Here is a 10,777-nt window from a genome sequence, read left to right as displayed (position 1 = left end):
CAATTTATGAAATCTCCTGAATGGCAATATTGAAGTATATCTAATATGAATGCATCATTTTTTCTGGCCTTTTTATTTACATATCTATCAATATCAGGAAAGTCTGACGCTGATTTCCGTAAAGGTATGTTTTGATCATTAACGAAAGAGAAGGTTTGTGCTTTCTCGCTTTACATGCACTGGACACCCCCTCCCTGAAATGAATAACAGAATGTCTCTGGCTACACTGACACAATAACAATTTCTCTTCTATTAATAATCTGGGGGAAAATGTTTCCATAAGCTTGGTTTCTTCATCTCTATTTATCGTGATTAATGTTCATTCCACTTCAAGCTAACATTGTTGATTTCGATGGACTTATATATAGATTCATTTCTATTGTCCCTCTGGAAAATATTGTTTTGAAATCATGCAAAGTAAGAGTTAAAAGAGTCACTATTGAAGTTCATAAATGGGGAATAACTATAATTTATCATCTCGCTCACTCTGTTTTAGATTGCGTGTGGAAGATAATTTGATATTCTTGTCAGCAGAAATGCGTTAACTATTCATAAATTTGATAAAATCTGTCACCATTTTTGAACAAGCGTAGGAGTTGTAAAGAGAAAGAAGAATGAGACGTAATCAAAGAGAGATCTGTAGTAAATTGACAAATCCTGCAAGTCAGTAGGTTCCACAGTTTTTGCAACCCTTTGTCGTTGTCAGACAGCCTTGATACTTGTTTATCGCAGCTCGGTAACTTTAGATTGCAGGTGTTAAGATTGTTGGTTGTCCCTTAATATGCCAAACCGCAGGGCATAAAGATTTAGCTTAATCAATGAGAAGTCATCATTTTAGGCCGTGAAACGTATGGGTTTATATGCAAATACTAGTTACGGTGAACTTTACATGTTTTTTTTTAAAAAAAGGTCTCGAATAACAAAGATAATTCTTCGATTTTTTTTCCTTGATGTAGACTCTCGTCAATAAAACTATTCCACCCCGCTGATTGTGGCCATGACAAATTGCTTTTATGTGACTGGTTCTTCGTAACCTTTTAGTGCGGGTTGACCGACTTTTGCGGGCCGAAAGAGTTTGATTGAACCCTTCTGATTACACAATTATAGACCATATACATTTCACTCGGGAGGACGAGTTGTCTCGCCTTAACTGGTAAAGTAACCCTGTCAGGCGCGCGGGACAACTTGGCAATCAAGGCAATGAGTATTTCTTTTTGGGTAAAAAGTAGCGCCAGGAAAATATTAACAACCATCGATAATACTTCGGTCAGACGTGGAAGCAAAAACTCAACACTGATTGTTAATCCTTTCCTTCGGTCTGCCATTTTGTACAAAATGTAATCTGCCAATCTGTCACGATAGTGACAGATTGGCAGGTTTCATTTTCACCCCACGGCTGGTGAGGGGACAGCTGTTATAACTCACAACCCTATATCAAAGCTCCGTTAAGTTGTCTCGAGGAGGAGCCTGGTTGCCTCGTGCACCTGAGACCATACAGATAGGGCTTAGCCGTCTTCTTCATTCTAAACTATAAACTAAGTTATGTTGTAACAAGCTTCCTGCATGCTGTAAGGATCAGTAGTGTTAAATGTGTCGTTCAGAAAATAAGATAAGAAAGATGGTTGAGTTTGAGCTCGTTCATGAAATGAACTTTCCTTTCCATTTCATGAGCGCACTCAAAATTTACTGTCTTTCATATCACGCATGTTTAATTCTCAACGTTAGTAGAGGCAATGATTCAATCAATGTCAGAAGGGAAGTGAGGATGGAAAATCACTAATATTTATGAATTTTCACCATTACCGAAGCACTAAATCTAATGAGACTTTTCATTTATTTTTTAAAGAAAACCCAGCAAATTCTTCCTCTCTACCCATGTCTGTTTCGTGGTCGGAACCTATGTGGAACCAATTTAATGCATATCAAAAGACTGGTACCAGAATACCTACTCCACCAACGACTCACAGCACTCCTCAAACTTTACCAGCATTGCAACTCAGAGGACAAGGAGCTCCAGTAGCTGAACCAGTATCACTGCCTCGACGATATTCTCTGTGCCCTATGCCTACATGCAGCTTTCCATCTATTTGCGTTAAAGTAGCAGTTTATGCGACTTGTGTTCCTCCTCCTAATCCATCAGCATCCACCAACAATTCATGTTCCACACCTGGCCCATGCCTAACAACAGTTACCAAGACAGCGACTGACACAAAAACTTTAGTATCAACCAGCACTCAAACAGAGACAAGTACAGCGATTGCTACCATAACTAACACGAAGACAACAACAAATACAGCACTGACCACACAGACTCACACACAGACAGATGTTGTCACCGCAACTTCAACCTTGACCACTACAAATACACAAGTAGCCACCAGCACCCATCACACCACAGAAACAAGCACAGCTGTAACAACAAGTCACCTGCCAGTAACCAGCACGAAGACTCTGACAGCTACAAGTACAAGGATAGTAAACACTACTGACACTCATAGTTTAACTACTACAGATGTGATAAGAACAACAGAGACAAGTACAAACATTGTGACGAGAACTGCAAATAAAACTAACACACACACCTTGACAACAACTAAAACAGACACAGTGACTAGCACAGGAATTGCAACAAGCACTTTACTCACCACAGCCACTGCAACAAACACAGTTAATACCACTCATCTTGCGACAAAAACATTAACTGAAACTCTTACCACAGTAGCAACCCAAACTTCAACTTCAACGTATAATGCAACAAATGTTATTACTGCTACAACAACATCTACAGCCACAGCCACCAGTACTGCTGTTTTGACGGCAACAAGCACTGCTAAGACGACGGAAACACTGACGGCAACCAGTACAGCAGTTTTGACCCAAACTTTGACCAATACTCACAACCAAACTTTAACACAAACTAAAACACTTACGGCAACCTCCACGAGTGTGGTGACCACTTGTAGCGCTAGTTGCTTAACTGTGGGTAAGTGTACGTTTTTCCGAGACGGAGTGGTGGAGAGGTTAATATAAATTGGCCATGGGTTGATATTTTCTCTTAAGAAAAGAATGGCGAGGACACCTACGGATTTCGCTGTAGAGCTTTTAATTTTTGCTCAGATAATTTTAGCTGTATGTAATACAATTTACTCTTTCTGGGTATTTTTGGCCCTTACCATTTTTCCCCTCGAAGAGCTCGCGTCATATCGCTCACAAGCTCCAGCCATGTAATATGAATACAACAGTCAAACGTCTGCGCATGCGAACGTTGTCACTACTAGGTGGCGTGCTTTCAGGCTGCCAGAACCAAATTTATCTCACACGAGTTACAAAAACCACACAAGCTAGAAAGTCACGGTTTTAGAACCGCAAGAACTTTATTGATGTAGTCCAAAACGGAAAGGTGAATCAGCAGGATACCCGTGCTTGAATGAGCTTTGTGTTCAAAAAGTTACAGCAGTCTTGACACAAACGAGTTTCCTTTTCCCTAATTTATTTTCCTTTTAATAAATTTCTATAAAAGTCTTTTTGGCTCACAAGGCGAAACAGCAGTTATTTCTATGAAATAGTACTGTTTTCCTACTGTTTTCCTTTGCAATAATTCGCCGGAAACTGGTGCGTTTCCGGCTGTAAGGATCCCCTTGCGCATGCTCGACGTTGGGCCGCTGTGTTTATAATGCGTCACGATAGGATCAGAATTTGACACTGTAGAGATATTGCTTTCTGAGAACCTCACGTTTGAATTTTTTTTCTCCTGCCTTGAAGCCAAAGAGGCATTTTCTTTCCGGTTCGTCCTTTTTGTTTATAAATGGTACTTGAACAAAAAACTTTTCCTTTTTTCATTTGCAGTACCTACTACCACTCCTTTGCCACCTACACCACCTACACCAAAACCACCAGGTAAGTTCAATGCTTAAGTACGAAGAAAAGGAATGTTAGCTAGTTGGCCAAATTTTTTTTGATTCTGAACGAATTGGTGGGAAACCTCAGACTTGGAAGGTTTATTCACGTTTATTCCTGTTTTATTTGTCTACAGTTTGCGAACAAGCGCTGGATATCGGTGTAATCATTGATGCTTCTGAGAGTGTCAAACTACCTAATTACAAGCTCTGTCTACAGTTTGTAGCTAACTTGACAGAACACTTTAAAGTGTCACAGAAGGGAACTCATTTTGGAAGTATAGTTTACAGCAGTGATGCTGAACTGCAATTCAGCTTTAAAGACATTCAATATCACGACGCCGAAAGTCTAAAGAAAAAGATAAAGAGTTTTCCTTACTTGAGAGAGGGAACAAGAACCGATATAGCACTCGAACTTGCGAACACCCTACTGTTTTCTGTGCAAGGAGGGGATCGGTTTGACAAGCCTGATGTCCTCATTGTTATCACAGATGGGTTAACGGATCCTGAAAGGAGTAAACCATACCCAGTGGTCTTAAAACCTCTTGAGGTAAGTATTGGTACATTTTAAGCATTGTAGTACGACGTATCTGCTACGTGGAAGCACACTGAAGTGTGAGGGCTCAGTTCTTGATCGTAAGAGGAGGGGCCCCCATTTTGTATTCTTGAACCATTAAGGAAAAAACTTGACTTCGAACGCAGAGTTGGCCGATAGGCACTGAGTAAAAGGGAGTTGTTACGTTACCTCTACCCTTTGTTATCAAATATAGTGCTGATTAATGATGTGGAACAAAGTACGAAAGAGAAAGGGGAATACTTCCGTTTATGATTGTATCAGCTGTAATTCAACAGTTGTGTATAATCTAAACAAGGGCAAGGTACCCATTACATGGTCATGCTGGTACTTCTCTTTCGAGCGTCCAAGTCTGTTGACATTAACATATCCATCACATAACGTTTAATTACCCTTTGTACAATTGATATGTTTCTTTCTACTTCTTGTTAACCACTGTCCCCATGCAGTTCATTTTTACCACACGCCTGGCCCTTTTTTTTTAGTGGTGTAAATTCCCTTCTTTCGCTTGCATAAGATCACAATGAAAAAAATTTTTGTAACTATTTGTCACCCAAATAGTGTGTTTACTTAGTGTTCTCCTCAGCTAGGGCAAATGTTTAATCTAGGCCAAATTTGTCAAAATGCTAATGCAAAATTTAAGAAATTCAGCTTATCAAAGCCAAATTGATCAATACGATATTTCTTGTCGCATCTGTGGAATAGGCACCTTTTACTAGTTCGTAGTGTGAGTAACGGACCGAGTTATTTACCCATTTGATGTCAGCGCTGAGCGCGAGCGGAAGGACAAAAAGAGATTCTGAGTTAAAACTGCCTCAGGTATTTGTTGGGACGTGCTGGTAAATCTGATTACCGAAATTATCATGAAGTCGTATTTAAAACTAAGATAAAATAGTTACTCAAAGTTTCAACATACAAATTGACTTATAATCCAAATTGTTCGTATTCTTTTGGTATTTTCGTTCATCAAGAACAAATTGGAAGCCATGTATCTCCAGCCAGAACACCATAAATTTGTTCTTTGGCATTTCTTGAAATTGCTGAACAGTAAACAATCACTCACCAGGGTTGGATACACTGCATGTTTCTTGATATGTAATAATATTCTCTCACTGAAGGGAGAAAACCAGCATTGCGTCGCTTCATAGGATTGGGAGTTACAAAGATTACCCTCTCTTTTTCAATGTTTTATTATTCAATCATAAGGTATCTTAAGGACATGTTCAATTTCTGATCATGTGACAGGATAAGAAGGTTGTGGTGATTGCAGTTGGAGTTGGAAAGGAAGTAAATAAACCCGAGTTGACGTCTATAGCTATGGGTGATGTTAATCACGTTTTTATGGTCGATCAATACACAGATCTGGTCAAAATCATAAATGCTCTTCTCGACAAATCGTGCTCTGGTAAGTTTTTTCGGTTAAAAAGAAAAGAACCCATAGATCTTTTAAGAATTTTAAGATCACATAAGGTTAAAACAACCACACAATGTATGTTTAATTCTTCACGAAACTAGAATCTTGCCGAAATATTTATACTGGGTCGAAACAGCTCTAAAAGCTACTTTGGCTAGATTCCACACATCTTGCATAATTCGAGAGAATCCCGTGGAATCAACGTTGGCATCTAATTTGTGGTTATTTATTTTTTAAAAATCTGTGATGATAGAAAGAACTGGTAAACAAAGACATGCCTTGAAAAAAACTGAGAACTGTTGGTTATATTCTTGCAGTCTTCGCCTTCTATATTATCAAAGATTTTTTGGAAATTGTCATTGGGAAAGACCATATCATTTTCTTCCTCTTCTTTTCAAGTCTACTTCATGTTTAATGAGAGGGTGAAGTAATTTTTATTTGATCCACAGCTGCGACACAACCGAAAATGGTACCGTCAAAGGCTGTTGCACTTGTCAAGAATCAAGAACACTATGATGGTAGGCATGCCGACTGTAGTAAAGGTCTTGTTTCACACCTAATTCTAAATAACCGGGTTCGCATGCTTTTGTTCAAAGCAAAGCAATCATCTGGGGGAAAAACCAAAAGGAACCATAATCTTGTTAGTGTTTGATTTTGCATGTCTCACATCAATGTTTAACTCTTGCTCTGAATAGCCGGTTTTTTCCTCTGCCAGCTGAAGAAGTTCAGAATTGAACGAGATCTGTTGGTTAGCTATCCACCGATCAGTTAAGATTGTACTTTCCGTCTCTTTCCATTTTTAGGTGAGTGTCCTGTGCAATTCATCAAAAAAGGTTGTTTCAACGCAATAAAAAGTCAAAAGCCTTTGCCGAGATTGATGTTCACAGACCTCGACGCCAGAGACTCTAAATTCAGTGGTGTTCCAATAGACTGGGGAAGCTGGAACAGTTATCTGCAGAACGTGGTTTGCCGATGTGCTCAGGTTTCAAAAGCGGAAGGATTCTATTACTTCGGGGTTAAAAATTTTGGTAGGTTTAAGTCCAAAAAGACTCTTTTTAGTATCCTCGGCCTTTGTTTTCATCAAGGAAATCTCTATTCGAGTAACTGCCCTGAACAAGACTCTAAGAAAGAACATTATTATAGACGGGAATGAATTATCAGGGCAGGAAAAATATCGAAGAAACAAAGAACGCTGAGCAGCCGCGAATGAAGAGTAAAAAGGACGAACGATCGTAATATGGAACGGCGCACAGACGTGATATGAAACGAACAAAGGGTGAACGAACAGTGACAGATTTGTTGCAATGTAATATGGGACGGCGCACAGATGTGATATGAAACGAACAAAGGGTGAACAAACAGTGAGAGATTTGTTGCAATGCTAGATACTAGACTGAGAAAAATTGCTCGAGGGCGACCAAAAAACTGTCCATATATGAATGATCTTACAGTCCTTACAGTTAATCCTTTGCACCTTGGAATACAGCATGAAAAAGTGTTTTAATAGCAGTGGCTGGCTATTAGACCTACCTGTATCCTTTTTGCTTAATTTCCTCAACAAAGTCGCTGCGTATACAGCTTTTCCGTGGTAATTAGAAGACTCAGTTCTTTTAGTTTCAAAAAGCCCGGCCTGTCGAAAATAAACTTTAACTCTACAACACTTTATTCAATTTGAAATTTCCTTTTATGTGACTGGCTTCATGTTGAGTCCTTATTAAGGTATTGTATGTTTAGCCTTTCTATTTTGTAACGTAAAGTACGTTTCCCAACCTTAGTCTACCAATGGAAAGTCACTTTTAAAGCTAAACTGGCTAACTGTAAATTCTTAGAATTAATCCTCAACTTAATTTCTACAAATTTTTCATTCTGACTGAAAGTTTACCAGAGAATTCTTTTGATACCCAGGTGAATGTTGGTCTGGAGAAAATTTAGACATAACGTATAGTAAAGACGATTCGTCTGAATTCTGCATCTCGAAGGAATTCGCTGAGTGTGATACGAACGACAGGAATGTTTGCGGCGGAAACGCGACTACCACATATATTTACAGGATGCCTAAAGAAAGTGAGGCCAAGCAAGGTAAATGTGCAACACATCGTATTTTTACGACAAACATTAAAGATATTCTGTTTCTTGAACTGAGTTACCTAAGCAAAGTAAACAATATGTAATGCTTGATTCTGAACCAATTGGAAATTGGAGTGGTAAACAAGAGCTGAACAACGATGTGAGACAAAGGTAACATGGGTGATTTTAGACGCCATCGGGTAGATTTGATTGCGAAGGAGTTGGGCAGCTATTGATACGAACACACTCGACAATGTTTTCTACTAATACCGACAGTTTAGCCTTTCAACTTAGTTTTCGGGTCACATTCACTAAAACTTGAATTTCCTGAGAAAAGTTTCGGAAATGGTATAGGAATGGTGCGAAATGAATGAAATGGTGCGGAATGGTGTAAGGGCGTATGCCAATTTATTTGATGGCTTGAAGCATTAATGTGGGGACATTTCACCCCAATAGTAGACTAAAAACAAAAGCCTGAGTGCAATAGGTTGCTCCAATTGTGCACAGATAAATTTCTTTTAGATTCGAGCAGATCCTATAAATTTTTATAAAATTTCGAAAAGCGAATTCTAAAGAATTAAATCTCATGTTCTCAGGGAAACGTTGCTTCACAAAGTTCAAGAATGTCGGCTGTTTTGCTGACATGCAAACCTCTTCCAGGCCTATACCAGAGCTTATTTTTACTGACTTGGATGAGAGCTCAACCAAATACAGCGGCCATAAAGCGCAACTAGGAGAACTCGACACTTACTTGAGTGACCTACTTTGTCGGTGTGCTGAACTTACTCAGGAGCTTGGGTACGAATACTTTGGCTTGCAAAATCACGGTGAGACAAACAACATTAATGTGCACTCAGTTGCAAGCTTAAGTGTTTATTCAAAATATTTTATAATCAATCAAATGAAACATATAACCGGTGGCTTTTTGACGTATTTATTGTATTGTTTAAATACTTTTTAGGTGAGTGTTACTCGGGACCAAGTGTTCAGCATACCTACAGCAAGGATGGTTCATCAAAAAAATGCATCACAAGAAATTTCAAACAATGCCCAGCAGGAAAAAAGTACGAAAATAAAGACGGCCAGGACTACTGCGTGGGCGCGCAAGGCGCTAATTATGTTTATCGTGTCTAGGTCAGATATCTCGGACTACCTAACTGGCAGCTTTGAAGAAGACACAGTTAAGTTATTTCAGTCGACTGATCCAGAATTTGACGAAGATTACGATCCTCGTGTTGTTCGTTAAAGCACAAAATTGAATTTCTTGATCTCATGGATTTACTATGGTTACTTCTTTTAAATCAGAAACCCTTCATCTCATTCTAAAAAACGAACAGCTGCTCGTTTCAGTTATGATGAAGAGAGTTACTTCTGTAAATTATTATCCGACCTGACTAGAATAATATAAGGATAAATAATGCTACGATGAGTATTATCCATCAGTACATATCTAAGGTTGTTTTATGAATTTCAACAGGAAATCATGCACGCTCATTGTCATGAAAAACATAGGTCAGTGTTGCTGCCTGTGCAGCTAGAGTAACTGAGATCGAAGGTGTTCAGTTCAGTTACCAAGTGAATTAGCCGTAAATAGTAAGGCGCTCGGCATTTGGCGGCTGGTTATCAAACTGTCGCCTTCTTTGACGAAAGAGAAATGCCTCAAGTAAGTCGTCTGAAATTAATGAAATTATTTATTCGCCTCCTACCTTCACCGCACACTTGAGCTAATGCTTCAATCCAATAGTTTTTGCTTCTTACATTTCTGTGTTTGTATGTCGAAATTAGTGATCTTCGTCAAGCTTTTGTTGAGGATTTAATAAATCTTCTGACTCTCACCTATATGACCTAGTCCAGCTGAGAACATAGTGAAAATGATAATCTAAAATCAAGTATTATCAACTGAGTTGATAACGTATATTGGCCACCGTAGAGAGTTTGAAAGTTGACGTGTCGAGCGTTAACCCTTTGCCATTCGCTCTGACAGAGGGCTAACGCTCGACACGTCAGCTTCGGAACTCTTTAAGGTGGCCAGTTTACGTTATCAACTCAGTTGACAATACAAAATAACCCTGTTATACTCTCACACCGCCACAGCACCAAAGTTTCTTTAGAGACTTGCCTCCTTTACTCATTTACTATCATTGCGCTTCATTAGCTTTGACGATCTCGATACGGTTAATAATCACCGTCATGAGCAAACCCAGCTTTTTGCAAAGGCTAATACTAACTGTAGAACAGAGAAAACGAACGTTAGGGAAAACCTTTCGACGGAAATCAGTATCAAAAGCTATGAGTTAAAGATCTTTGTAATATATTTAAAAAGTTTTCATACAAAATCTTGCTGGTACCATGACTCCCACACTCATGAAAGCGTTGAAAAGACCAATGCAAACACCTGCTTTCTGGTAGTATATGGTACGACTCATTGACCATGGCAATATCAAACTTGCATCATTTCAAAACATTATTTTTGACTGACTGAAAATAAACCCATAACAGAGCTCATGCTTTAATTCTTATGTTGCACTCGTCGTCTGGTTGAAGCCGAGTTTCAAAGTATAAACCATCTTTAATGCTTGCTCAGCACTGAAGCAAACAGCTCAGTCTTTCATAACGTTCTGAGACGTTTTAACAACTGAGAAAATGTCACGCTCTTTTAATATCAAGATAGTATGAAAAAAAAAAAAAAAAAAAACGCCTCCACATAATACTGGCGTAAAAGGTTGTGGTATTCAGTTGTCTTTCATTACCTCCCATGGACAGACGATGTTGACGTAATATGACAGTTATTTATCAATAGTCTTTCGACATGAACAAACAGTTTTC

At 38.8% G+C, this 10,777-nt stretch overlaps 1 protein-coding gene across 1 annotated transcript; it reads left to right on the top strand.

The window, feature by feature from the left end:
• On the top strand, window positions 1-9,703 carry LOC131777761 (uncharacterized). Its single transcript, XM_059094096.2, has 10 exons — window positions 1-124; window positions 1,847-2,983; window positions 3,847-3,897; window positions 4,034-4,446; window positions 5,716-5,875; window positions 6,334-6,402; window positions 6,688-6,912; window positions 7,790-7,963; window positions 8,548-8,778; window positions 8,913-9,703. The coding sequence occupies exons 1-10, from the start codon at window positions 46-48 to the stop codon at window positions 9,083-9,085; spliced, it is 2,712 nt and encodes a 903-aa protein (XP_058950079.2). The 5' UTR covers window positions 1-45; the 3' UTR covers window positions 9,086-9,703.
• The last annotated feature ends 1,074 nt before the right edge of the window (window positions 9,704-10,777 follow it).

The sequence above is a fragment of the Pocillopora verrucosa genome, chromosome 6, assembly GCF_036669915.1.
Source record: "Pocillopora verrucosa isolate sample1 chromosome 6, ASM3666991v2, whole genome shotgun sequence".
Lineage (NCBI taxonomy): Eukaryota > Metazoa > Cnidaria > Anthozoa > Scleractinia > Pocilloporidae > Pocillopora > Pocillopora verrucosa.
This window is presented reverse-complemented; position numbering and strand designations above follow the sequence as displayed.

Bases quoted from the DNA above. Each gene is read 5' to 3' on its own strand.
- LOC131777761 (XM_059094096.2), top strand. From the start codon at position 46: ATGAATGCATCATTTTTTCTGGCCTTTTTATTTACATATCTATCAATA. The intron at 6,913-7,789 runs GTAGGTTTAAGT...TTTGATACCCAG, and splicing joins CTTCGGGGTTAAAAATTTTG to GTGAATGTTGGTCTGGAGAA. The intron at 7,964-8,547 runs GTAAATGTGCAA...TCATGTTCTCAG, and splicing joins AGAAAGTGAGGCCAAGCAAG to GGAAACGTTGCTTCACAAAG.